Genomic DNA, 27,844 nt, shown 5'->3' with positions numbered 1-27,844 from the left:
GGAATGGCATACATCTGTCAGCTCCATCAAGGCCAAATTGTTTTTGCAGTAACTTATATCTCATATACCTCACTGTCTCTGCAAAAAATCTAATTCTTTAATAGGTGCTGTGATTATTGCAAGATCTAAGTAGGTTTCACTGGTTTCCTCCTCAGTAGGTGGCCCATAGAATTTCAATGCAAGCAATGCCAGCAAAAGCAAGGCCTCACCAAACAAATCTCTTATCAATTCCATCCTCCAGATTCTGCCAATTGGATCACAGAAAAAGAAAAAGGCATTTTAGCTGGAGAAAAGTAAGCTGCATAAGTCAAGTAAAGATCTTGAAACAACAAGAAAAAAGAACATGCATATCCTGTTGTTGACTAATGTATAGAAAGCATGATACCCTAATGGAATCTCTAAGGGGCTTAGCCTATAAAGCAGCTAAGCTCCATCTTCAAGGGTGGTTTAGGCAAATGATGGAGGACATAGTGCTTCAGATTTGACTGCAAAAGTTTGTCATTGAACCACATATAAAGACAAGGTAAAGAAGGTCAAATGACATAATCATGAACTGTCATGGATTGGGTTTTTCTATTTCCTTTTCTTTTTCTTGTAGTATTATGTATGTGTGTGATCTCTGTTCATTTTGCCACTGCTCATTAAAATGTAATAATACTTTTGAGTTCATGAAATTGCCAAGTGTTATTTCTATTACTGCGAAACAGTGATTATAAATTTCTGCTGAAGTTATATAATAGGAACATCTCATTCAGCAAACATAGCCAGTATAGCCTATTAAGCATGTTAATGTAGGTGTGATTGTTGTTTACAGTTGATAGATATGGAAGGGCGAAGTTGATGAAGAAACCAAATGCCGGGAAACAGATGAAATGAGTCCATAAACTTGCATCGAGGAAGATGGAATTCCTGATGGGTTTGGATGTGAAGAGTCAATTGGTTCTCGCAGACATCTCCCTGATGGTTGCTGCTGCAACAATGGCGATTTGGTGGACATCATTAGGAGGCATTCGATCATCATTTTGTTGCTGCTGGCAACTGCTGCAAAATGCATGGCTTCCCCAATTCTCTTGAGAACAACTGAACCAGTTCAAGCTCAGAAGCTATCCGCACTGCTCTGCCATTTACGGCCAGCTTATTGTGCTTAAGCTGAGATGTGTCTCAGACAAGCATTCAAGTTGTGCCGCTGCTTGGTTGACCTTCCATCAATCTGCACCAGTCTCTGCTTGCTTCACGGCCTTCTTTCTCACAAAGGTGAGAAGATTGCCTGTTCTACACAGTCGAACTACATCTGGAGTAAGTTCTATGGCTTGCCCACCTGCAAAAGAGATACCATCAACAGATATCTGTGTCCCATTTTTGGGTGTATAAGATTGATTCTGGGGCACGCAATCACGAGAAAACAGCTATTATTTCAACTGGAGGAACAGCTCCCTCACATAACTTGGTCAACCTGGACACAGAAAAAGCCTCACCAAACGCAGCAGGAGCTCCACGAAGAAACGAAGAGAAGAGAGAGAGAGAGAGAGAGGGAGGAATAAAAGTAGCCAATAAAACAGGGGGCAGTTTTGGGCCCACACGTCACGCGTTTACTCGGTCAAACCTCCGGCGTCCTCCCTCCATTATTTTGTTCTATGCCTTCGCCGATCTTATTATTATTATTATTATTATTATTGTAGATAAACGAATAAATAAAATAAACTCAATTTGGATCAGTAAAATCGCATAAATATCCCTACACAATGTTTAATTGATTATTCACCTTTGTAATATTGAATAATGTGTGCGTGTATATATATATATATATATATATATATATATATATATATATATATATATATATATATATATATATATATATATATATAAGCTTGAAGTAACCATATATAATATTGGGTTTTGAAATAAATAAAGAATTAAGATAAAAGAAACAAACGGGAATAACAGATTTTAGTTATTTAATAGTCTAAAGGAAAAGAAAATAAAAATAAAAATAAAAATTAGAAATAGTTGTTGCCCTCACATCAGCCTCCTCGAGAGGGAAAACCCCACCGCCGATCCCAACGCGGGCTCGCGGAAACCCACCCCCTCCCTCTTCCCCCCTTCCTTTCGCTTTCCTCATCGCCCGCCACCACCCACCCACCACGAAACCCTCAGCATTGCGGTCCCCCCATCGAGATCGGTGACTCCCCATATCCATCGAGACCGGTCGGAGCCTGGGGAGTTCCAATCGGAGTGCGTGGTTGTTGTATCGGCTGACGGCGCGGATGAGAGGTGGATGATCGGATCCTCCGCGCTGATGAAGATCGTGAGCCCTTGCTGGAAGCCAGTGGATGGGAGGGGCGGCCGCCACGGCGGGTCCGCTGCCCGCGCCGACGGCCTTCTATGGTACAAGGATCTCGGCCGCCACGCCGTCGGGGAATTCTCCATGGCGGTGGTGCAGGCGAACAACCTCTTGGAGGACGGGAGCCAGATCGAGTCCGGGCCGCTGAGTTGGAACGAGGCGCCCCACGGCACGTTCGTCGGGGTCTACGACGGGCACGGCGGTCCGGAGGCGTCCCGATACATCACGCAGCATTTGTTCCCGAACCTCAAAAGTAAGCCTTTCTTTTTATGTGTAATCACGTGTCGATGTATTTCTCATATCTCATTTATCCGTTGACTTGGATTTCGTTTCATGTGTTCTTCGTTCGGATCGTGTCGTCGGTATCTTATAAATGATATGGACATTTTCCTCATGGATTGATCTTTTGTGTTGTCAGTTTCACAAAATGCTGATCCAAAATCCATTTCTTTAAATATTGGAACTTGTGTGTCTGTTATTATTGAATCCTATATACGTCATATTGCCTGTATCTGTGTGTCTGCTTTATCATCTTCTGATTGTTATATTTCATAACATAATTAGTTTTTTCTGAGACAACTGCCACTTATTGGCATTTATTCTGCAGTCTTTTATCAGGTAATTCCAAGCTCATCATTCCATTAGAAGATTCAGGTTTGGAATATAGCTTAAATTTTTGCTATTTGGGATCAAAAGATTCACAACTCTTATTCACTTCTTATTCAGATATTTCTACTATCTTATGATTTATGGCATCAAGATATGCTTGTGTAGCCTTTTTTTTTCCATTTTTGTAATGGTGTATACGATATGCAGAATTTGCTTCAGAACAAGAAGGCATGTCAGTAGATGTCATAAGGAAAGCATACTCAGCAACGGAAGAGGGCTTTATCTCTCTTGTGAGAAAGCAGTGGCTCAGTAAGCCACAGATGGCCTCCGTCGGTTCATGCTGTTTGACTGGTGTCATATCTGGGGGGATGCTTTATGTCGCAAATGTTGGAGATTCCCGTGCAGTGCTAGGGAGATTTGATAGAGGTATTAGAGAGGTAACAGCAGTACAAATGTGCGCTGAGCACAATGCGAGTGTTGAATCTGTGAGGGAGGAACTGTGTTCGCTGCATCCTGATGACCCACAGATTGTGGTTTTAAAGCACAAGGTTTGGAGGGTCAAAGGCCTTATACAGGTAATCCATTTTCTATAACTAGTATGGTCATTAGTGAGTTGGAGTAAATTCATGTGCATAGTAAATGCTTCTAGAAATCTTTGTTTTAGTATCTTGGTATAACAATATGCACTTTGAATAACTTTTATATGTTACACTCTAGTCATCCTTGTATGCTTGTTACAGTTTACTTCAAATGGCAATGTAGCTGCAAGGAGAGAAGGATGGTTTTTTGAGATTTTCTTTTGCATGAAGCTTTTCAAGAACATTGAAAGTTTTTTCTTGGGCTATAATTGAAACATTAATTTGATCATTACATACCTTCATATACATTAGAATATGAATGCATATGAATGCCTTCTCTGGTAAAATTGGTCTGCATATTACTTTCATGCAGATCTTGCCCACACATTGTTGTGAGAAGTGGAGGATAGATTATGTTTCAGCCACTTTCATGCTTGTTTAGTCTTTCTTTGTTATTATGTTTTGATTTTATTGCTTGCTTTTTAATGCTTAGAAGAAGTACCAGCCATACAAGAAATTATTCAACAATAAAATTTTCCAGTTTCTTCTTTTGGGCAAATAGTTTGACAAAATGGAATCTAAGTTATTTTATATTTATTTATCTGAAAGTATTTTATCTGAATCATCCAGTTACTCTGTTTCTTATTCTTATGATTCAAACAAGTATTGTTCTTTTTCCAACCATCATTTGTTTTTCTCAATGTGTTCTCCTTTAGACATAAAAAATCTCTTAGAACCCATGTAGCCATGTATGAGATGAGAAATTGCCAGATAATAAGCACATTACATTTCTTCCAAATTAAAATATCAGAATTAGTGTTGAAGGTTGACCAAATTCTTATAAGTTTATTTGAGCAGCCAAACATTTACAAGTGCAATTTGATAGTGGTCATTGAGATGTTGAATCATAGCTGTTGATACCAAATTATTTTCACTGGTAACTTTATTTATGATCACCTAGAAAGAAATTTTATTCTACTGGATATCAAGGCTCAGTACTGTATGGCAAGATTCTCAATTTCGATGTGTACCACCCTATATATCGATCCGATTGGATACCGGTACGTGGACCGTCCTCTACTGGGCAGTACCAGTGTTTTGATCGGTATCGAGGCGTGCCGACCCGTATCGAGGTGTACCGATCGGTATCGCCCCGGATTTTGACCTTTACCGAGGCATACCGATCGGTACGCCCTGACGTGATAGGTGAAGGTATTTTTAAGGTTTTATGGTATACCATCGGTATGCCCTAGTGTACAGACGGTATATACCGGTACGTCGATGCAGACCGGTATTCAAAACCCTGCTGTATGGCACATTTAGAATTTGGATGCACAATGGAATGCCTAAAGTGGATGCTTTTTTTTCTTTATATTTTCTTCGAGCATGTCAATGCATATTTTTGTTTGATTTTTTGTAAAATGTTTACATAGATCACATGTATAACTTTTAGATGAGTATTTGTGTGATTGGTTTCTGTAGCTTGGACCAGACTGAGAATTGCAGGTTAGATGACTTTGCTTTCTTTTCAAGCATGGGTACTGGTGTTAGCATTTGACTTTTTTGTCCCAATTCTGTGCATAAGGATGGCAACATAATATTATAATGCATGCATATTTCAAGTGTTATATATTCTGTGAAACAGCATAGATGTATCTTATGGACCATTTGAAGTTGTTGTGCACATGTGATATCAAATATATATTGTAGGACTTTAACATTTTGTGCTTTCAAATCTTTGATAATTTGTAGTTTATCTAGGAATTCTTAAGATTAGTTCTGAAATCTCTCTTTTTTTACTTGATCCTGAAGGTGTTATTGTAACGTGTGGTGTTTTTTATATGATGACGGTTTCTGTCAGTTGCAGTTCCTCTTGTTTGGCTTGCATTACAAGTAGAAATTTGGCATTTGCAAATATTGGACTGTGGTTATAATTATTTTCTGGCTTTTGCTATGCTTTATTTCTGCAGGTCTCAAGATCTATCGGAGATGCTTATTTGAAAGATGCAGAGTTCAACAGGGAGCCATTGCTATCGAAATTTCGGCTTCCTGAACCATTCCAAAAACCGATCCTTAGTGCTGAGCCATCAGTAGTGACACATAAACTCTGTCCTGAAGATCAATATTTGATTTTCGCGTCAGATGGTCTATGGGAGCATTTGAGTAATCAAGAAGCTGTGGATATGATTCACAACTCACCTCGAAGTGTAAGATGCCTTTCCTTTTTCCAGATTCTCTTTTCTGAATGGTGAAGGATGCCTCTCTATGCTTTAAATTTTTTAAGCATTTTTATTTAACCTATACATTCCATTATTTTTTGGAAACCTTTGTACATCTATCTGATTAGGATTAAATCATGGCAGTGAATATACATACTGCAGCGGTAGGTATCAAATTGTCAATAACTGATAAATAAGTCCTTCTTAAGGACTTTTCTATTTTAAATTGCTTGGCATTACAGATGCATATATTAGTTAATAGCTTCCAATTCATTCAGTGAATATGATTTTTTAATCATACTTCAGCATTCTGTTCTGTAAGTTTCTTATACTTGTAGTATCAACAGAGTCACAACCTGTGACTTCAAAATTCTGTTAGTTTCATTAGCTCCTAATCTTTATTATCAGAGTTTTGCTCAGAATTTACAGTCTCATGCTTAAGGTTCAGCTTTCTGTCTGCTATCAATATTCAAATATAAAACCAGCAGTCATCTCCTGGCGCTTAATAATCTTTCAGGGTATAGCAAGAAGACTTGTCAAAGCTGCACTTAAAGAGGCAGCAAAGAAAAGAGAGATGAGGTACTCTGACCTGAAAAAGATTGATCGCGGAATCAGGAGACATTTTCATGATGATATAACTGTCATAGTTGTATTTCTTGATCCCACCATGATAAGTAAGAACTTCTACCATGGTCCTGTACTTTCACTAAAAGGAGCTGGTGTCCCTGTCTAAGCCGATTCCGTCCAGAGCTCCTAGATGCTTCATCCAGTGCTTCATTGGACATGATTCAGAATCTTCTCTTTACTAGCTTGGACTGTGGTTTCAGCTGTCAGCAAAGCACACAAAGTGCAAAGGATAGAATCCTAGGAGGAAGATGTTTCTCTAACATGACAATCTGCAATTTTGCACTGGAAATAGATACAATTAGCAAATATGAAACCTTCTTTGCCTTGACAGTGGAAGTCTGGTCTCATTGTGTCCAAAACTCGAAATCTTGTTCCAAGTTACAGCCTCTGGACTGCAGGTACATGGATTTGAGTGGTCTATAATTTGCATATCGTGAACATTATCTTGCATGCTTAGCCATCATTTTGCTCTTTGCTTTCGCAGTTGGCTGTGTCCAGCTTCCAATCTTTTTCTCTCTTGTGGAAGTGTCTGTTTGAGGGTGAGAAGATGAAAGCTGGATCCAGTTGATTCTCTGGTTTTATTTGTTAAATCCGCCAATTGTATTTCTATCCCATTTATGATTCCCGATTATGTATCCTATCTCTCGAATGCATAAATGTATTATTTGAACATATAGGATTTTTATGCTGCTGCATCAGAAAATTTCCATCAATCTCATTCTAATTCACCCAAATTAGACCTACAATTGAAACTTCTCTAGGCTTGTACATTTTTGGAACTAAAATGAGTTTTCGTCCACTGGTGTGGAAGGATTCTTTGTAAACTATTATACATGTTCATAATAGACCAGTCTTATGTAGTTTGATAGTAAATTCCTGAGATCAAATTTATTCAAAATAATTACCCAAATGTATAATTAATGTAAGCAATTTAACATACAACGAGATGTGTTTATAACTCAAGAATTAATTATTAGAACGTAAAGAAACAATTTACCATTGGGAGATTTACATCAATTTTAGAATGATATGTACTCGATCAAAATCTCGACAAGGCGATTCCAATATTACAAATGACAGCATCTTTGCTAACTACGATCGAGGCCTAATACGTTCCCCCATATTTGACATCGACTTTGGAAAGCAGATGTCAGCGCAGTGTCAGTTTCGTTAATCTTGCAATAACGATGAATAATTGGAATCGGTCATCTCTAACTTGGTAGTGGCGGTTTCGTTAATCTAACTATAAGGATGGATTATTTCGTAATAGATGCCCAAGGGAGTCGTCGCTATTATTTCGTTGTAGTTATTACCACACTCCACCTTTTTCTCTTTATATATATATATTTATTTATTTATTTCACGGCCGACCATTCCTAAGTATCTCCTCGAAGTCTCTCCTGCTCCCTGTGATCGCCGCTTGAAGGATCCGAGAGGTATGAGATTGATTCCTCACTCACTCACCCACCCTGGTGATTTCTTGCGGAGCTTTGTGCTTCATGTGTGAGATCGGCGCTAAAGATTGATTTTGTTTTCTTTCTCTCTCTCTCTCTCTCCTCATCCTGATCGGAAGAGTTTGGTTCTTGTGGTTGAAAATGGCGTAGAAAGTTGATGCCTTTAGCTGGGATCTGAGTTAGAAATTGTTTGTTTACTTGACCGAAGTGGTTGCATCTCTGGTTCTTTTGGCAAGAGTTAAATTGATTTTGACCTGATCTCTCTTTTTGTAGTCTTTTTGGGTGATGCTTTAATATCTTTGAAGAAAACATCAGATTTTTGAAAGGATAATCTAAATTTTAGGTGTGGACTTCATGCGGTTCGCCTTTTGATTATAATTTGTTAATGGGATCGATTTGTTCCAGAATTTAGCAGTTTGGTTGGGAGAACTTAAGCTTAGTTCCCTTCTTTCTGAAAGATTTTGCATCTTTTGTGCCCCACCATGTTATGACACATGTTAGTGCGGTTAGGAAACCGTGATTATTGCTCTTTGCTTTCTGTCTTCTTTCGTTCCGTCACTTTTGTCATATTTTCGCTCTTTAACTAACTTGATAGGGTTCTATGGTCAATTGTGGTTTAAATTGTCTTGGTTTCCTTCTTTACACTAGAATAAGGTGTTTCTGTAATTTTTCCTTTTCATCGTTGTAGTCAGTTGTTAGATCCATATATTTATAGTGTTCTTCTTTTCATTTGAAGCTTTCAGATTGATGAGTTTTTCTTTACATATTGCAACTGCAATTATTGGAGGTTAATAAAATTATGATAGCATTTTTAGATAATAATTTGTGTTATGAATGGAACCAAGTGTGGGCTCATAATATCATTCTTAGCCTATGGTGGTTCGAGCACTCTAATATCAGCTAAGGACTAAGAATTAGTTGCTATATAACTTGCTATATGCTAGAAATATCACTATTATTTCGTATTGAATATTGAGAGAGTTTGCTTGAAAAGAACAGTCAAGATTGTAGCTAATTGGTTATTGTTTAAAGTGCTTTAAAAGATTAAGTTGCAAAAAAAAATGATATCCTTTGTTCAGTATTAAATTTGCTTATAATCATAATCTCTTCGAAATTTGAAAAATATCAGATTGCAGGCGTGATTACCACAACTGGTAAATCTGCAAAGATACTAGAAAAAAATTATTGAAACTCAATTTCTTGGTTCTTTCGGTTTTGTGAATAGTCATGGATTAACATTGTTTGATTCCTTTAGCTTTAAATAATTGCTACAGGCACAAATGAATTTTAGGAAATCAAGTAAGTTGATGACTTAATCAATTGGAAGTTTTCCGAGATCTGAATTTTAATTTGTTCATACACCTTATCTTTTAGGTCTAAGTTGAGAAGCACCACAAGAAGGTACTTTTTATATTTCTTTCTCAACATCTCTCACTATTTAATTTGCAGGGTGTTGGGGTATCGGACTGATGGCTCTAAACCAAACCACAAAGATTGCCCTTGCTGTGGCATTTTTTGGGTCACTGTCCTTTATATTTGGTGTAATTGCTGAAAACAAAAAGGTTCCTTTTCCTTACCTTTATTTCTTATATTTAACATATACTGTGAAGATGAATATCAACCTAGTTCGGGGCACCTATTCCCTTGCTTTTATCAATTCCTTTACTGAAAAGAAAATCTTTTGACTGTTGATCTTCCAAATTACATAGCCCAGAGTTGAAAATTAAGACATGTATATATATATATGTGTGTGTGCATAAATACACACGTATCTATATCACTGGTCCAATCATTGCTTACATCATAGATAGAGGAAGCAAATTAGATTTTCTGAGATTACTTATATAGTTAGAGTTGGAAATTAAGACTGGTTCTATGCACACATTTGTACACTTTAAATATGTATGTATACATAACATACACACAACTATAATCACAACTTAACAGTGTGGAGAGAGGAAGCGAGTTGGGTTTTTTGAGGTTAATTAATTCTCACAAGACTCTATACTTTTTCTGCTCCGATCAACTGATACATCAAAAGTAATTTTATAGTTAAGGTAAAGAGTAATTTTATAGTTTGCTGTTGACATGCATCTGGTGGTTGCTTGTAACCCTACAACAAGTCCATGCAGAAAAAACCAGTGTATTGGAACAAACACATTTTCAGTTTTTTTTTTTTTTTTTTAAATTTTGGCTTGTACTTTTTTAATTAAAATTTATGTTTGCCTACATATTTTATTAGTAACTTCAATCACGATTATTATTTTGGTTGAGTATTTGCTTTGCAGCCACCTTATGGAACTCCGATTAAGGGAAAGGATGTTGTCATCTGCAAGTTCCCGAGTGATCCAACAGTTGCTTTGGGAAGTTTATCTGTTGTGACTCTCTTTCTAGCTGCTGTTATAGGGCACATTGCTGTGTATTATCCGTACAAAGGCAAGACAGTTCCCAATCAAGCTTTGTTCTGCAGTACTACATTGGTTGTATTCTTCATGATTGCAGAGTAAGATCTTTTTATCTCTTTCTGAGGTGACTTACTTTTCCATGCACTACTGGTCAACTTTGTTGATAAAAACTTAAAATACGGAATCTGAATGTGAAATATTAGTGATATTTATGCATGAGGAAGTCATACCATGATTTTAGGAAGATTAAGGTTTATGTAATCACACTTTTGATGGCTTATTTCGGCATCAGTTGTTGCACTCTGTGTACATATAAGATGCTACTGGTTGTATGGGTTCATCTTTGTTGCTGCATCTGATGGTTGCTTTTCTTGTTTGCTGTTGAGCTAATGGAGATAAATTCTTTCAGGAGTCTTGTAATTTATTGTTTTTTAATTGGCTGATTTGTTTATCGTTTGGTTGTGTTTTATGTTTCACAACATTGTCTTCTCGGAACATAATATTGTTCATGACCTTTTGAGGGATTGTCATTCATGATTTTATACTCCTAACCTTCTTGTTAGCTATTAGATATTGCCCAGCCGTCGTTATGACTTTCTCTGATATGCAAATGTTCTTGCTTCAGGGTCGTCTCAATTCTTGCACTGGGGATGATGATGTGGGCTACCATCACAGAAGGCCTTTCCCGTTCACGCAATGTTCACCATGATCTTGATACAGAGTGTGCTACTGCCAAGACCGGTCTCTTTGGTGGTGCGGCTTTCCTCGCCCTCGATGCATCCCTCTTTTGGCTTGTCTGCCAGATGCTGACGCTAAATGCAAGAGCTGATTACCTGGACGAGGATGATCCAAAGGGAGAATACGGACAGGTCTATGCAACTGAATTTGATTCCAATGGAGCTGGGCATCCAGCACCCAAGGTGTGAAGTGTGAACCAGAAGTATATATATACAGAATTAGACAGCAGTGTGAGCACTTGTGTTTGGTTTGCAGCTCTTTATCATTTATGTCAGAGTCCTGGAACTTGTATTTTCATATGGATCAGTATCAGTTCATGATGGTCTTTCCAAGATTTGGTTAGATAATTGTTGTCCCATCTGCTGGAATCATGTACTTCCTAGATTGGGACATGAACTGTTTCAAGGCAGTACTTCCTTGCAATATAGTTTGGATTTACCCGGTAGTGTAATGGGTATTGACAGTGCCTATTCATCTAAGAAGTGCGTGTGTGACGTAGCTGAGTATTTGCTAACATGTTGCGATCAGTAGCAGTTGTGATTTCGTTGTCCAGATGGGAGAAGAATTGCTCGAGATAGCCGGACCCGATTTGATTCAAACTGAAATCGAATAGGAATCAGATCGGATCAATGGTTCAATTGCTTCCAATAAGAATTAGGTGATTCAAATCAGATCGATTGTTCAATGAACCGGAGTGATTCGGTTCAGTTTCAATTCTAATTTTCAAACAAAAATCGGAAATCGGATGTTTCGGTTTGGTTTCAAACAAATAAAAAAATTTAAAAAATAAAAATCTTTATAAATGATGATTTTTTAATACAAATATAATCAATAACCTAAAACATGCTAAATATATTAAGAATATTTTAGTTATTTTTTAATATTATTTAAAAAATAAAAAAATATATTATATATATATATATATAGGAAAATAAAAGCGTAGAAGCCTCGCACGAGTTATCCGCTCATCATACCGTTTTTCTACAGCGTCATCCAGCCGTTGGTAAAACCAAGAGGCATCACAACCGTCAAAACAGACAGAGGTCAGTACATCTATATATACCCTCGACGGGGCCCCTAAGAGCCCCAAGCGTGATCTAGAAGCTTAGGGTTTTCGAGGTGCCATCCGACCCGAGGTGAGTCTCTCTCTCGAGCCCGTCGGTCTTATTATCTCGCTGCTTATTTCTCTATTGATTCTCTCTCGTGTTCTTGAAATCATCGATCTTGAGCCTTTTTTTTTTTATATATTTTTCTTTGCCAGAATCGTAAAGATATAAAGGTTTCCTTTTGCTCGATTGTTATTCGTGTCTTTAGGAAATCTTGATCAGTCTATAGTCTTGAGTTGGGTTGGGTTTTGTTGATTGTTCTTTTTGTCAAAGATCAATTCGTGTGGGTTTGATAGGCCGGGATGAAAAAGAATGATAATGCTATTTGACTCTGCCTCGATCCATAAACAATTATCTTATTCCGAGGTTTTTTTGGTTGAGATAATGCGGCAACAGTATCAGATGGTTGGGTATTTATATATCGATCTTCTTCTAGAAGATCAATTCATGTGGATTTGATAGGTGGCATTCTATTTTTATATATAAAAGGCCGATAATAGAAGATGGATTTTGTACATCTTGTCAAAGTTCAGTTAATGTGGAACTGCAAGGAGAAAAGATGGTTGGTCTTTTAGACATCTTATTTGCTCAGTTCATGCTGAACATGTGAGGATAAAAAATTGTAGGTTTTTGTCCAAGTGCCTATGGAATAGATTAGTACCACTTGTAAAATTAGTTTTACAATTCTTTGTTTCTTTTAGCCCTTTCATTTATTCAGTAGGTAGATTTGTGCCTCTATATACCTAGGAATGCTTGATTCTATAAACAGCTAAATATTTTAACAAAGTTTTTCCATCTATTTCTTTGAGGAGGTTGTTCACTTCATTTTAAGGAAGCTTCTTTTCTACTCTTTTTAAGTCACTTAGTCTTGAAAAAAATAATTGGCAATATTATTAGGTAGCTTGCTATTGACCAAAGTATCTCAAGTGATGTCATGCTTCTGTTGGCATATTGATCACCTTTCTCCTTTAACAATATACATACATATATATGTATATATGTACATATATATGAATGTATATACATATATATAATTTAACTATTTGATAGGCTTGCAACTTATAGAGATTAATTACAGAAACTTTAATAGCCTATCATATATCGTGACAATGACTATATATGTAAATTCACACACTAGGATGGCATGTCTAAGCACCTGTTTTAGCCATAGAAAAGAAAAGGCATATTTAGGAGGAGTATAGAGACTATAAATGTGTTATTGTTAAAAGTAAGATGCTCAGTTTGATTGGATCTGCTTCAAGTACATATTTTATATCAGTCTCTTGATCCATTGAAATTGCATGTTGATTATATTTATTTGTTGCAGTACGAAGATGCCTCGTTATGATGATCGCTATGGTAGCACACGTTTATATGTCGGTCGAATATCATATCGCACTCGTGCCCGTGATCTTGAAGATCTCTTCAGCAGATATGGAAGGTAATATGTTATAGAAAAATAAATGATTATGTGATGCCATTGAAAAGGCTAATTGTTGCTTGTTGTGTTGCTTAAAAGCATTGTTGAGATGGGTAGTATTTACATTTTTTTTTACTTGTTGTCTTTTCAGTATTTTCACTCTTGTTCTGTGAATTTAAAGATGCATAAAACCTGATGTTTAAACAATTACCATTATTTTGTGCTGCTCTGCCTTGAAGATGAATTATGAAAACCTCTTGTATCTACCTTAAATCTAACAGTCTATTATTCCTATGATGCTATACCTTTTACACTCATTTTCAGATTAAAGTATTTGGATTCTTCTTTTGGTCATCCGTACCTTTTTGTTTTTGACATTTTTTTTCATTCCAATTAGAGTAATTCAGGCTGGGTGGTGGGATGTCTTTTCAAAGTGCAGTGAGAAAGGCTATGTGCATTCTTATTCATAGTGTGTCTGAAAACATTAAACCCCAGGACATGTGTGTTTTAACTTGAATGATCTTGTTGAAGGTTTTTGGGGTTTTTGCCCAAACTGGAGGTCTTTGGTTGGAAGGTGCCCTTGGTGGATTTGGTGGCTATCTTTCCAAGTTTATAGGAGCCTTTGGCGATTCTTTCTGTAATGTTATTGCATGTTTTTGTGGAAATCACATCATCAAATGGTGTCTATTTCGTCTTCTGAGGGCTGAAGTATCATCTCTTTCAGTATTTATGTCCTGATGGCCTTACTCTTTCTGGCAACAATTTCCGCAGAGTACGAAATGTGGATTTGAAGCATGACTTCGCCTTTGTTGTATGTTCATCTCTACTACCCTTCCTAAACTTTGTATTTTTTTAATTGTGTTGCTGAAGTCAATGAAATATGTTTATACTAGCCTAACACGATTGTTAAATATCAGTCTACCTTTGTATATATATGTGTACATATATTTTTTCTGTGGTTTCCATTTTTTAGGAATTCAGTGATTCTCGTGATGCTGATGATGCAAGATACAGTCTAGATGGGCGAGAATTTGATGGAAGTCGTATTATTGTGGAATTTGCAAGGGGGGTAAGAATATTGTTTAATGTCATTGGTTTTGCAATTCATGTATCATTTTCATTTGATTTTATTTATTTTAAATAAGAGGGCACTCTAACTCTTAAACTCTTAAATGTTGCATCATGGATGAAGGGTCCTCGTGGCTCTGGAGGTTCTCGTGAATATCTCGGAAGAGGACCACCTCCTGGATCTGGCCGTTGCTTTAATTGTGGAATTGATGGCCATTGGGCACGAGACTGTAAAGCAGGAGACTGGAAAAACAAGTGTTATCGCTGTGGAGAGAGAGGACATATAGAAAGAAATTGCCAGAATAGTCCTAAAAAACTCAGGTCATGAAAAGTATTCATTTATTTTACTGCCATAGTGATGGAGATACTTCACATGCTTTTTTCCTAGTTGACAAATAAGTGACACTTGTTCGTATATCAGACGCGGCCGGAGTTATTCACGTTCAACTTCTCCTCGTCGTGGTAGGAGCCGGAGCAGGAGTCAAAGTTATAGCCGAAGCCGCAGTTACAGGTACTGGTACAATTTGTTGGTTATCAAATTGATGTTGTATTACCTTGAAGAATTAAAATGGAACGTAGTAGTTATTTAGATGGCAGCTGCAATGATTTAATTTTTAAAAAAAATTATATTATCACTTTACTGTTTAAGATGCAGTTGGGATATTTGTTGCTACTGGAGACAATTTTCAAGACTATATGGAAACATAGTGATATTTACACCTTCTAGTCCACTTGCTTTATTTTTTATTCCTTATTCACTTTCTACTTACCTCTGATATCAACAGTTATCTATTAGGTTGCTTAAAATTTCTCCTTTTCTGGGTTGGGAGTGGTGTGGTGAGCATAGTGTTTGCATATTTTAATGTGAACCTGAATTGTTTTTGCCTGGTATTTTTGGATCTATACACCTGGTCCTTTGTTAACCAAATTTATGTTTGTTTCCATTAAGCCACATTAGTGCAGTAAAGATTTTGGTGCTTGTAAGTAATGTAAGATTTCACTTGATTTTCTCCTCACACGATTGTTTTTAAGCCTTTTCAAGTGTTTTGTCTCATAGAACAAGAAAACATTACTAGACCTGCAATGTCAATATCTATGTACTTCTTGGACACAGGTTCATGGTTACCATAATTTAAAATCTTAGGAACTTAGCTAGGCTTTGAAACAAGCCAAATTGAGTTGACGTGAGAACTTACTGAAGTTCAAAGTTCTTAATTTATTTTAGATTTTACTGCTCAATATATAGTTGTTTAGTAAGAAGGTCGATAGAGTATAATGTGCATCTGAGGAAGGAACTGTTGTTCATTATAATGCAGGAATTGGTGCTTGCATAATTCCATCAATTATCAGACAATTGGTTATCATTTAATATTCTACAGATGGCAATATAGGCATGCGCTTGTGTTAAGTGTTCACATTGTCATATGGTTTTCTTTCTTCTTAAATGTGCTTAATCTACAAAACTATTGTAGTCAGATTTCAAGTTCTGGTTTTGTGTCCTAGTCAGCTCAAAGATTAGCTTAGTAATTACCTTGTCATGATCTGGCCTGATAGAATAATTGACCCATCAACATGTTTAGCATGAATGGCCTACCCAAAATGTTTAAGTCCAAGGTAAAGTTAATGCTAGTCATGAAGCTTAGCCTTATGCCATTTCCAACATTAGACTAAATTGAGTGTTATTATTTTCCCACTTAAGGGCTTGACCTTCTCATCAAGGATTAACATAGTTCAAAATTAAAACTTAGTATGTGCATTAGAGGGCTGTAGGCCTGTGGTGGCTCCACTTCACGATATATGCATAGGCAAAATTTTCTTTTCTGCTACTTGAGCCTCTCGATATACTCAATCGTTGGATGGCTTTGATGTTATTTGTCATAAATAATTGACCCATTAATTTGTTAAGTCTGAACTATGCCCAAAATATATCTAAGCTCAGCTTAAATGAAGTATACCTATCAAGTAGACCATTAAGTATTATTTTACATCCGAAAAATGGGGGTGTTACACACCTGTCCCTTACTAATCCATTTCTATGAAAAAGCAACATAAATTTGAAACAAAGAAGGGGAAAAAAAAGAAAACCTTTTTTGCTGACATCTGCATTTCACCTCCTTTGCTGGCATCCTAAACTGCTTTGGGAAACCACCATCTATGAGCAGTACCTGCTTTGTGGTGCTTGTGGCATCCTAAGCTGCTTTGGGATACCACCATCTATATAAGCAGTACCTACTTTGCGGTGCTTGTGGCATCCTAAGCTGCTTTGGGAAACCACCATCTAAATGAGCAGTACTTACTTTGTGGTGCTTGTGGCACTCCATTCCTGCATGATTGAAGTGGACTATCGGTAGCATGGTTGGAATGTGGTGGGACTTGGGATTCAGATGGTGACAAGTGCCATGATATCAACATCCACCTCTTAAGGTAACCTTAAATCCCAATGAAATAATGAGTTTCTAATCAATTCAATTTGAGTTTTGTTTGAGTTCAGTGAACTTTGAAGCAGTGATGTGGTGAAAGATATTGGAATCCAAAACATGGTAACAAAGCACATTTTCATCCATGATTTTCGATATGCTATTTCCCACAAAATGTTAAAGTAGAACATGCTTTTGTTGGAATTGCACATCGTGTCTTATCTAATTTTCATGTAATATTAGATGCTTTATTATGTAGGTAATTTTCCTAATCAAACAGTTTAGATCTTGAACCATATGTTGCTCCTTGTTACATCTGTTATCTGTTATGTTGGGTATACTTTATTAGCACTTGGTCTGTTTCTAGTCGATCAAGATCTCCTGTGAGAGATGGACGTGGCCGAGACCGCGAAGTTCGCAGATCAAGGAGTCCCGAATACAGCAGGAGCCCACGGAAGAGCCCGAGGAGGAGCCCTCCACCATCAGAGGACAGGAAGCGCAGCCCCTCACCTGACGGCAGCAGGAGCCCGAGAGACAGGATGAGCCCTCCACCAAAGGAAGAAGCCGAGCAATTGCGATCGGATCATGGTCAGAGCCCTCCAAGGGAGAACAGCAAGAGCCCCATGAGTCAAGAAAGGGAGAGCCCTCGGAATGGGAGGTACAGGAGCCCAGCAGCCAATGGGGGAAGCCCTAGCCCTAACTCTAACCCGAGCCCCCGGGACTACGAGGAAGACAATAATCGCCACGCTTCACCCAGGGGCAGCGAGTCTCCTCGAAGCTAACTTTGATCTCTGACAGTCGAACAGAACCTTCAAGGTACATTTGTGGGATGCTAAAGTTTGAGTGAGTTATGCTGGATTTTGCAAAAAGATGTCGTTAATTAGGGTGTAATCTTTTTGTTTTAGCAGACCTGGAACATTGTTATTTTTAGAATCATGGTTGTATCTCGTCGTGATTGAGAGGCCGCACCAACATGGCTCTTACAAAGTTCTTCGAGATGCTTGCTCCTCTGTTTGACGCTAAATGGTCTATCTGGTAAGGCGTCTTGAAATATGTTATGATGTAGTGTCAATAATGAATAATTCATTAGGCAATGGAGCAACTGCGGAAGTGCCATAGAGTTTGCGTTCCTCGACCACCTGTCGTGGCGCCACCACGCCATTCCTCAGAAAGCTTCGGGGGTGGCTTTGATGGTTGTTGACACGTCTCGTTCACCTACCCGGTGAGATTATGCCCGCACCACGTGGCTTCACTGGACGTTGCTGGATCAAAAATGCTCTGCCTACTCTCGGGCACCGACCCGTTCGCCTACCCGCTTTCGAATATGTGACGGATGGTGAAATCACGACTACTAAGCACGCGAATGTGATCCTACGGCTTGGTGACCTGGGGCTGGGCTCTTTTAGATTGGGCGTGTGGAAGATATATGCGACCTCTCCTCTCGGAGCCAGACACGTGGCGGTATAATGACCGGCTACGAGGGTCCCTAAATGGACGGTGGAAGCCAATTCGCGGAAACCCTTGTGACGGCGTTCTCCCTCCTCTTATCCGGCGGTGTTCGATCGAGTCAGGTAATGCCGACTGGGGCTTAGCCTTTCTTCGCTGTAATCGTTTATTTTCTTCTCTAATTTCCTCCTTTATTTTTGCTGGGTTTTTGTGGTTGATTCTGAGATCTTTCGGGTTCGTGAACTATGCGCTACTTTATTCTTCTTCTGCATGTTTCGAAAAGTCTAGACGCTCGAGATAAGGGCTTGGGGGGTGAGCCCTGATGTCTTATACGCAGTCCTGGCTCTTCCGATTGTTGATACTGGAAAGTCATCTTATGGCTGTGGTGGTGGTGGCCAAATTGTGAACTTTTGGTGATAATTTGGAGAGATTTGCTTTGCCAAGTGCTTTTATATTTGCGGTTACCATTTCGCTGATCGATATGATTCGTCAGTGGAAGCTGGATGTTTGATAACGATCAGGAGACTCCTTACCTTTCGAGGTCAGCTTGTGGCGTTTTGGCACTCCAGAGGAAGAACAAGGAGGGCCTTTTGTGGTGGCTGCTGCTGCTGCTGCTGCTGTGATTCTGCAAAGAAAATCGCTGTTGCTGTTGCCGTGTCTTTTTAGATCTATTGATAATTGGTTTGTTCGATTAACGTGGTGCTTCATTCTAGTTGCTGGCAATATGACAACAATTGTGATCTCGGGTTAAGAAGAAGCATTAGCCACTAACTTCTCTGGTAGTCCTGCATCTAAGTAAGGTGTAGAATGGAGTTGATGGCTGCCACCGTTCCAATAGCTTTATGGAGTTCTGTTCAATGATTGAAAAGCATTTAAATCTTTAAGTAGCCAAATAGAGTCGAAGATATTATAAATCAGGACCAGTAAAGTGGTTATTTCACCTTAAGAAGAACTTTGGTACATCTTGATCATTGTGTGCATCTGATACTGCTTTGCTTCACTTGTACTTGGCATCTTCTCAGCTTTGTCGAAGTTCTATTACAGCTATCAATTGAGATCTTTGGTGATCATGATATAATTATTTTTAGTAAACTTTGGAATAAAAACTGGGACATTTCAATTTTATTATCGGTCAATTGAAGACCTAGATCTTTCAGGTTTCTAGTGTAATTCATGATTTTTAAGAATGCAGAACTAGTTACAAGTCTCAGTTAAGAGCCATGTGAGCAATATAGGTTATAATTCTTTGCTCTCTATATATAAATTGTTCTTCAGAATGAGTAAACATCAGTTGTTGTTGCATGCTATGGATAGCTGATATGCGATGACTGATATTTCAGAAGCAGAACATCAACTCATGCCTTTGTTAGATATGAATATTGACAGACATCATGGTGAACCACTGGTTGGTGCAGTTCGTACTTTAGAGATTTGGAATGAACTACATATGTTGTGATATCAAACTCATGAATTTTACTGATTTCTTGGAGGAAAGCACCTTAATGGATGTTCTTGTGTTGAAATGCATATTTCATCTTGTGCAGTTAGGAGGTTTAGCATTAAAACCAAATATGGGATAATAAAATGAATGCATCATATGCATCTTTAGTTGAGGAGCTTTGCTAGTAGCAGGCAAGTTTTCGGGTAATGTAAGCAAGAAATTCATCCTGTGAGAGCCCTTTGATAAATCTTTGCTGATGTTCATTAGTAAACAGAATATGTCATTAAAGATTTGTGCACTGGATGAATACTAGAGTGGTCATCGGTTCATTCTTTTTATCTGGACTGCCTTCCTTCTGTCGTTCTCATTATTGAACAGATTGCTGGATTTTTATTTTGGAGTTGTCTTTTTGTCTTTCTCATCCTATTATCAGCTTGTAAGGTTGCAACAAGAATTAGTCAGTAGATCTTACCTAAAGGATGTCAAAGGTTACTTTTCATTATTGCCGCTATTATGAATTTGGGACATGGAATATTATGGATGGCTAGGCTGATGGTCTGTTACCTCTTAGCAACTATGTTTGAATGGCTTTCTTACTTTTCAAGATATATAACAGGGTAAAGGAAAGTCCCAGTGAGTTACATGTTTCCCATTGGAGAAATTTTCCTTCAAATACTAGTGCTGCTTCAACATATTTGGCATATGGACATTCTCCTCAAATGTTAGAAATGAAAAAAAAAATGAGTTCCTTGTAAACAGTATTAATATGCATTTCCTATTCAATTCCATATTGATCTGAAATCAAGAATTCATCTCAAAAGGTACCTTTGGAGTTCAAAGCTTTGTTAGACAGTCAAGGACTAACTTCCAAAGGCATATCCTATTTGTCTGTGGCGGCATCATATTTTTTCTTTTAGAATAGCTAGTATCTTAGTTTATCCTTTTTTCTGGCCTCTATTATAATATCTTTTAATCAATTTACACTCCTAAAATATTTTGCCCATTCCAATTTAATTTAGACTTTCAATTTAAATAAAACCCAGAATCTTCAAGTTAAATAAAATCCAGAATCTTCTTTTTCATAACCTTCAACTTATATTCGTTTGTTTGTCCCGTTAGCACATATGAATGGTCAAGTGGATTTGACTGTATTCCTTCCAGCTGATCTTTGTTACCTATTGTGACATTAAAAGGTAAATTGTGTTCTTTGGCTGTACTCATGTTTGCTTCTGTTGGTCATATGAGCTTTGATATGAGAGATGAAATAGACTTCTAAAATAGCTTATGGTAGTATTTATGCTGGATTTCACCTGTTAGAGATTTTACAACTCTGAATCAGATAATTACTACTTCATTATTTTCTTTTTTGTATTTATATTTTCTTATAGCCTCATTGATGTCTTCTCAGGAGTGTGAACTTTAAGGTGCCTTCTATAAATAGGATCTTGCCTTCTGCCCGGTGCCAAAGAAAATTTTTGTAGACTTGCCAGCCATCACTTGAAGAGATGTCAGAATCAGACAATAATGAGGTTCTTTTATTCTTCATTGAATATAAATTATATGGAGATTTCATGTTTCCTTGGAATTAACATTTTAAAGTCTGTGTTGGCAGTCTGGACCTAATCTTGCATTCCAAAATTCTAGTGACTCTATTTTTGGCATGCCTATCAAGAAAAGGCAGTTTCATTTATCTCAGTGCCCATCTCCTAGATCTCAGGAAACAGATGTGTCTCCACAAGATTGTGGGATATCAATTAGTTCTACTGAACACATTTTACATACTGATATTATGCCAATTCCTGGAAGTTTCAGCGGAGCTAGTTCCCAGGAATTTGCATTAAAAGATGCTAGATCCTCTGGTCAGGGAACTAGTACTGCAAGCTTAACCATGGGTCACAAGTCTTTTGGATTGTCAATTATGGATACCAGCAAAAACATGTCAACTCCAAACAGACCACCTGGGCTGCCTGTAGGTGAGATGGATGTTGAAGAGAGAATTTCTAGTGTTAGGCCTACATACCCAGCAAATTCAGAGTTACGATTGACATTATCATCGGATGCAAAAAATTATGGTTACAACTTGGTTCAGCAAGGCATAACTGAAACATGTTCATCAGATCTGCCTCTTGATCCTCTGATAACAGTTAGTGAAACTGATGCCAAGACTGGTTCTTTTAATGTGGTGAACCGGTTTAATTTGGATCTAAATATTCCAGTTGACACATGGGATGCTACTGTCGGTGAGTCTGTTATTGAACATAGCATGCATGAAATGTTGAATGGCATTGAGGCATGCTCTGAACAAACAATTCGGGCTGATGTCACATCAGGTAAGTCTATTATTGGGAGAAGTCACTATGACCATTGGTTGTCTAATTTGGGGAAGACTGATGAGAGGCATAAGGTGTCTGGGCTTGGCTTAGATTTGCAGCTTAAACCACCCAGCAGACCGGAATCATGTATCAAATGGGGAGATGTTGCTCCTGATTTAAGCTTGTCCTTGGAAAGAAATGTGTCAAATGCTTCATTCAAAGTTATAAAGCCTGAACCACACATAGACAATAGTCAAAATGACTGTGTTAATGCTTATCTGAGTGGATCAAATCTTGCACTTTCTATGTCTGTAAAACCTCAACTATGTAGTGGACATTTTCAGGATGGAAGTGCCAAAGTAACTTGTTCTGGTGACGAGAAACAAGCAGTCAGAAGGGTGATGAAGATGGAGCTATCTGAACAGTTATCCAATGAATACTTTAGTAGACCTGCTGTTAGGGCAGTTAGCATGGAGTTTCACAACAATAAACCAACACATCAGCATATAGAGATTCCATTGAGCATGACTGAACCCATGGATTCGAATTCTGTCACTGCTTCTGATGAAAATGTTCTTGATGTTGATGGCTCAGTGATGATTGTTAATACAGACATCAATACTAGTCCTGTGGCCTCGCCTTCTATTGTGAATCCATCTTCCGAAGAATGTTGTAAATTTGAAGATACACTTGATAGCACTTGTAGTCTTGAGAAGGCAGAAGTAAGTGCTTCAAAGGCAGCAGATTTGGATGTAGATTCCCTCAGTTTGGATGTTAAAGAGAAGTTCAAAGGCGCTGTAACTTCGGAAGATACTTGCTTGGGTTCTAACTCGTTTTATGAATATGTAGTACCTGTGGCACTTAATGGTACATCTGAAGGTATTGTACGCTCAGATGATGAGTACTGCAAATCATTGAAATCAATTGCAGAAAATAATCTTCGTTTGGATTCCATGGGAAAGGGTACAAGAGGTGAGGAAAAACAGGAAAGTGTAGACTTATTTTCTAAGATTCAGGAACTTTATGATGACAAGCAAGTCCCATATGATAGTCCTCATGGTCCCAGTGTTGCTAGAGATAAAGCTCTTACACATGGAGCTGGTGTTGGTGAATACAAAGATGGCAAACATGGGGATCTTGTTCCTCGTGAGCCAATTGAGGCTTCCTGTGAGGAACGAGAAAAGGCAGATAACGAGATAGCCGCCGATACAACTGCTGCAGTGGATGTTTCTGTCAATATGTTATCAAATTTGGAAGTTAATGGAAAACAGATACAAATTTTGGATGTAGTTGCTGATGCAATTGGTGCAGTGGATGTTGCTGCCAATATGCCACCAAATTTGAAAGTTAATAATGAACAGATGAAAATTTTGGATGTACAGATTGGTCATCATGGTGAAGCTTTTGATGGCAATTTGTGCAATTATAAAAATAAGACAGGCTCTAGTTTAACAACAGATTTGCTTGAGTCATCAGGAGTGAGGGTGCCAATGACTTCAAGTAGTACAAGACTTGCAAAACTTTTACAGCAAGCTAATAGGAAGGAAAGAGGCCCACCCATGAAGTCGAGGCGCACTAGATTACTTAGCTCAAAAGTTGTGAAAACTTGTGAGGATGATGTAAGCAGCCAACAGGTGAATGCTAAAGAGGAAAGAAGCCCACCCATGAAGTTGAGGCCCGTTGGATCACTTAGCTCAAAATTTGTGAAAACTTGCGAGGATGATGTAAGTAGCCAACAGGTGAATGCCAAAGAGGTGGAAAGTGGCCCACCCATGAAGTCGAGGCCCGTTGGATCACGTAGCTCAAAATTTGTGAAAATTTGCAAGGATGATGTAAGTAGCCAACAGGTGAATGCTAAAGAGGATGATATCCCTGTGAAAAATCCAGTGACATTAGAGAGTGATTCAGATGCCAGTGGTGTTGCAGATAAGCATGTTGATAATAGTGGTAAATGTAGTCAGATTAGGAAGGTAAATTCACCGGGTATCAACAAGTTATCTTCTGGAAAAATGAACTCAATTACAGCTAGACTTGTTTTTTCACAAACTGAGAGGAAAGGGTTGATTGATAAACCACACAGACATGAAGGGTCACACACTCGAGGTGGCAGGTGATGATTCTCTCTAGTCTTCTCTCTAGTCTTTCCTTTGGCATTTTCTTTATGTTGCAATTTGCAGGTTATTCTGATCTTTACTTCCTCTAAATTTTAGGAGTGAAAGATATGACAATAGGTCTTTTAGATATGGAAGCAATGATCAAGATCAACCGGTTCAAAAACGTGGTATGGATTTGATGAACACCAGAAGGGATGGTCATAATGTGAGTGCATGTGCCCGAGACTCTGGCCGTCGATATGCACCAAAAGTTAATGACTCTAAAGGTTACAGATTCACAAGGCCTAGTAATAGACACGAGGTTCCCTTGAGAATTGCAGCAGATGGTTCTGCTGGGAGTGATGGTCGGATCATCAGAAGGTTTATGAATAATGAATCACCACATTTATCTCATTTTTCATATAGTAGGCATTCTCTTGGGGCACATGATGGACCATCAATTGCTGTTAGGATTTCCAGAGGAGTCTATCAGGAAGATAGCTCCAATACGTTCACCGGTAGGCATGTCCCAACCATTCTACCAGATCATGAGAAGATGGTGAGAGGCTTGCCAAATGAAGTGATAGACCCCTTTTTTAATTCAGACCGATATGTGCAATATGAACAAGCTGATAATTACCCCTCGTTGAGAGAAAGAAACCTTTCACCTACTGGGAGGAGGGGTCCTCCCAAATGTCTACCTCGAGCACGCTCTCCTTATCAGTTTTCTCCACCTAGGTCGCCTGGTATAGTTTATGAGGGACATGCGGAGCTATTGCGACACAGGTCACCACCACTGAGATCACCTCCTCGACATCTTTGCTTACCTGAACATGCAATGGTCAGAAATGGTTTGCCACCTTATTCTCACTTAGCTAGTGACATGAGAGAAATGCATCCCATGAGGGAAGTGGATTTGTCAAGGCCTGTTAGGGGTTCTCAAAGGAACATCAGGAGGTTTAATTTGTGTGTTCAACAAGAGAATGCAGAGGACTATGGGACTATGCACTTTGCTCAACAAACTCTCCACGCAGAAGATGAGCTGGTTCATAGGAGGAAGTATGATGGCAAACGTGCTTATCTTCAGTCTTGTGGGAATCACCATCCTGTTGGTGACAGTGGAGAGGAGCCTATTACTTATCCAGTCGATGGTGATCCTCCTAGACCTATAAGGTTTTGTCCTGACAGAGAAGGTTTCTCTGATAGAAGCAGCTTAAGGGGCCCTGTCATGCGAAGCACTTCAAACACATCAAGAAGAATGGCAGAACGAGAAGATTTCAGAAACCGTGGCCTGCCAGCAAGGCGTGACAGTGATTTCAATGATATTCGGCTAAAGAGGAGAAGAGTTTGACTATGAGATGTGTCATTTTAGGTGATTGCTTATGGCCCTTTAGTAGCAAATCCTGCTGTACATTTTGAGAACCAAATTGACATGAACAGTTCTTGCCACAAGATTTGTGGGACTCTTAAGAACCACCAATGGCCGGGCTTGACAAGTTTTGCTATGAATTATACCATATAGAGTAATGGTTAAGCCAGATGATGAGGTTGAAAACATCTCGAGTGACAGATGTTCTTATTGTCAGCCATGTTTGAGTTATTTGTCTTTTGGACATTTACAGTATTGAGACATCTTGGAATGTCAGGGCTCAGTCGACAGTGCCTTCCTGCTTACTCTGCTGGCAAATCGGTGCCTCTCTGCAAATTATATTTATATGCACATGTATGCATATGAAATTCTGGTTCCAAGATGAATGAGTGCTTCTGACTTCATTGATTTCATGTTTGGATTCTTAGATGCTGCAGACACCTCAAACCTTGAAAATGAGAATTCTAAGTGTTTTAGATATTGTTAAAACATGCAACAGTTGTAATCCAAAATGAACTACTGCGTGGCAATTTTCCTCCGGTTCTGCTGCTATTTTGGATGGCTTTGCTCATCACCTCAGAGGAGGGTTTCCAACTGGAAAACATTCTTATGGATCATTTTGCAGTTTCAATGGATTTTTTTTGGGGATCAAGGACTCCATTGTCTCCTTGGTGTTTATCCATAGATAAGAGATGCTGCTCGAAGGGAGTTGTTTCATCCTAACAAAAGAAAAGTTACAGTTAATGTTATCAACAATTGCAGACTTGGTCCGTCATTTGAAACTTCCAGAGGAATATATGGTTCCCATACAGCTTTCAGTTATCAGCATTTCTCAGCTCCCAGAGTTAATGCCTTATTGGGGTGTCTTCCATTTTCAATTTATATGGTTTGGATTGTTGGAACAGCTACCTAAATTCCATACTGAGCAAGTGGACTGTCTGAGTTTGACTTTATTGGGGTTCATGAGAACCAAAAGATTCTGGTTGACTTCAAAGAAGGTATTTTTAGACAGCTTAATTATGAACTTAAAACTGACTTAAACATGGGCAGAGGGATCTCTTAAATATTTAGCTTTGGTATAATGAAACCTGCAACAAAGAGTATAAGACTGGTGGCAATTCATAATTGAATGAATTGTCGAAGGACATGACATTTTAAGATGCTCAAAAAGGCATGGTATTTGTCACTTAACCAAGGCTTAAATATATAGTGCTCACAGTTAAATGAAAGGCTAAACAGTCAAATAGACATGTCTCATTTTGTACACTAAAGAAATGCAGATCACTGTGGTACAATATCACCAAGTGTCCATGTTATTTATACTTGTTAGCAAGTAGTCAAATCTATTCTACAGGGTACTGTAGCATCTGCAAGTTGAAGGATGGTGGTTGGCTTGAGCTTTAATCGCTCTTCATTTCCTCCAGCGGTGTTGGGACATTACTGTGTCACCCTTGTTAATGTTGATGCAAAGAGAAAGGGTAGTCAATGAAGTCATACAGTTTCCCGCAACTCGTAGACAAACTGCTTGGGCAATGGAGAGGTTTCAGAGCCATGTAAGTCTTCCTCTCCTTCGTCGTGTTCACGCGATGTCTTCACCGGATACGAAGAATATGGTATCGATGGAGATGGCGAAGAAGCCCCGCTGAGCAAGAAGCCCGGCAAGTGTGGATGCGCCCTGAGGCTTCTCGAGCTCGCGAATGGCGTGCTCGTACTGCCGGGGAAGAGATGCTGGATGCCACTCGGAGGCCCGTTGGATACCATCTTGTCCACGAGAGAGAGGAAGACGAGGAGGCCGAGCGTCCGTAGATCTGCCTGTGCATTGACGTGATCACCATGCTCCCAGTACCGTGGGCGATCTACTGCAAGAATTGAATCACCATGAGAGCGCTTGCGGAGTCCAGCCCCGAGGTGGGCTCGTCGATGGTGTCAGTTCCGATGGACACCCGGCGCCCCTCATTCCTATCCCTAACGATGGTTTTCGCCGCCGACTGCAGCCCGAGCTGGACGATCAGCTCTTTCACTCCTCCTCCTTCCTTGACGCTGGGACAGAACGAGGCAGCCGCAACCTGACAGCGACCATCAACGTCTCCTACACGGTCAGCGTCGGGGAAACAGGTGGTCGACCTGCATCACGTACGAGGATACTATCTTCGAGACTCGCGCCATCGAGGGTGACCTATCCTTAGAGGCCGGCCCTC

At 38.8% G+C, this 27,844-nt stretch overlaps 4 protein-coding genes across 11 annotated transcripts; all 4 read left to right on the top strand.

Moving 5' to 3' along the window:
• The first annotated feature begins 2,062 nt into the window (after positions 1-2,062).
• Positions 2,063-7,049, top strand: LOC103987903 (probable protein phosphatase 2C 38). Of its 2 annotated transcripts, XR_010497743.1 has the most exons (5): positions 2,067-2,597; positions 3,161-3,528; positions 5,502-5,738; positions 6,268-6,775; positions 6,862-7,049. XR_010497743.1 is itself a non-coding variant. In XM_065156923.1 (4 exons), exons 1-4 carry the CDS (start codon positions 2,279-2,281, stop codon positions 6,481-6,483), a joined length of 1,140 nt encoding a protein of 379 aa, XP_065012995.1. In that variant the 5' UTR covers positions 2,063-2,278; the 3' UTR covers positions 6,484-6,833. The 2 variants fall into 2 exon arrangements, 1 of the variants encoding a protein (XP_065012995.1); XM_065156923.1 differs by lacking the exon at positions 6,862-7,049 and having other exon boundaries at positions 2,063-2,597; positions 6,268-6,833.
• A 606-nt stretch (positions 7,050-7,655) lies between these two features.
• LOC135639464 (uncharacterized) lies at positions 7,656-11,419 on the top strand. 2 transcript variants are annotated; one of them, XM_065153227.1, is made up of 4 exons: positions 7,656-7,813; positions 9,281-9,393; positions 10,120-10,334; positions 10,862-11,419. In XM_065153227.1, the coding sequence occupies exons 2-4, from the start codon at positions 9,301-9,303 to the stop codon at positions 11,160-11,162; spliced, it is 609 nt and encodes a 202-aa protein (XP_065009299.1). In that variant the 5' UTR covers positions 7,656-7,813; positions 9,281-9,300; the 3' UTR covers positions 11,163-11,419. The 2 variants fall into 2 exon arrangements, with proteins under 2 accessions (XP_065009299.1, XP_065009298.1); XM_065153226.1 differs by lacking the exon at positions 7,656-7,813 and adding an exon at positions 7,860-7,880.
• A 621-nt stretch (positions 11,420-12,040) lies between these two features.
• Positions 12,041-17,981, top strand: LOC103987901 (serine/arginine-rich splicing factor RS2Z33). The gene is made up of 7 exons (XM_009406361.3): positions 12,041-12,110; positions 13,408-13,521; positions 14,272-14,311; positions 14,474-14,569; positions 14,693-14,889; positions 14,990-15,079; positions 17,353-17,981. The coding sequence occupies exons 2-7, from the start codon at positions 13,415-13,417 to the stop codon at positions 17,765-17,767; spliced, it is 945 nt and encodes a 314-aa protein (XP_009404636.1). The 5' UTR covers positions 12,041-12,110; positions 13,408-13,414; the 3' UTR covers positions 17,768-17,981.
• Positions 17,982-18,125: 144 nt separating this feature from the next.
• On the top strand, positions 18,126-26,666 carry LOC135583849 (uncharacterized). 6 transcript variants are annotated; one of them, XM_065155911.1, is made up of 5 exons: positions 18,126-18,556; positions 18,720-20,489; positions 21,281-21,401; positions 21,485-24,294; positions 24,395-26,666. In XM_065155911.1, exons 3-5 carry the CDS (start codon positions 21,378-21,380, stop codon positions 25,626-25,628), a joined length of 4,068 nt encoding a protein of 1,355 aa, XP_065011983.1. In that variant the 5' UTR covers positions 18,126-18,556; positions 18,720-20,489; positions 21,281-21,377; the 3' UTR covers positions 25,629-26,666. The 6 variants fall into 6 exon arrangements, with proteins under 6 accessions (XP_065011983.1, XP_065011981.1, XP_065011979.1 ...); XM_065155909.1 differs by lacking the exon at positions 18,720-20,489; XM_065155907.1 differs by having other exon boundaries at positions 18,720-21,401.
• The last annotated feature ends 1,178 nt before the right edge of the window (positions 26,667-27,844 follow it).

The sequence above is a fragment of the Musa acuminata genome, chromosome BXJ3-6, assembly GCF_036884655.1.
Source record: "Musa acuminata AAA Group cultivar baxijiao chromosome BXJ3-6, Cavendish_Baxijiao_AAA, whole genome shotgun sequence".
In the NCBI taxonomy this organism is placed as follows: domain Eukaryota; kingdom Viridiplantae; phylum Streptophyta; class Magnoliopsida; order Zingiberales; family Musaceae; genus Musa; species Musa acuminata.
This window is presented reverse-complemented; position numbering and strand designations above follow the sequence as displayed.

Coding starts and splice junctions, on each gene's coding strand:
- LOC103987901 (XM_009406361.3), top strand. CDS start 13,415: ATGCCTCGTTATGATGATCGCTATGGTAGCACACGTTTATATGTCGGT. Junction 14,890..14,989: donor AATAGTCCTAAAAAACTCAG/GTCATGAAAAGT, acceptor TTCGTATATCAG/ACGCGGCCGGAGTTATTCAC. Junction 15,080..17,352: donor AGCCGAAGCCGCAGTTACAG/GTACTGGTACAA, acceptor GTCTGTTTCTAG/TCGATCAAGATCTCCTGTGA.
- LOC135583849 (XM_065155909.1), top strand. CDS start 21,378: ATGTCAGAATCAGACAATAATGAG. Junction 21,402..21,484: donor CAGAATCAGACAATAATGAG/GTTCTTTTATTC, acceptor CTGTGTTGGCAG/TCTGGACCTAATCTTGCATT. Junction 24,295..24,394: donor TCACACACTCGAGGTGGCAG/GTGATGATTCTC, acceptor TCTAAATTTTAG/GAGTGAAAGATATGACAATA.
- LOC135639464 (XM_065153226.1), top strand. Junction 9,394..10,119: donor TAATTGCTGAAAACAAAAAG/GTTCCTTTTCCT, acceptor TTTGCTTTGCAG/CCACCTTATGGAACTCCGAT. Junction 10,335..10,861: donor GTATTCTTCATGATTGCAGA/GTAAGATCTTTT, acceptor TTCTTGCTTCAG/GGTCGTCTCAATTCTTGCAC.
- LOC103987903 (XM_065156923.1), top strand. CDS start 2,279: ATGATCGGATCCTCCGCGCTGATGAAGATCGTGAGCCCTTGCTGGAAG. Junction 2,598..3,160: donor TTTGTTCCCGAACCTCAAAA/GTAAGCCTTTCT, acceptor TACGATATGCAG/AATTTGCTTCAGAACAAGAA. Junction 5,739..6,267: donor TTCACAACTCACCTCGAAGT/GTAAGATGCCTT, acceptor ATAATCTTTCAG/GGTATAGCAAGAAGACTTGT.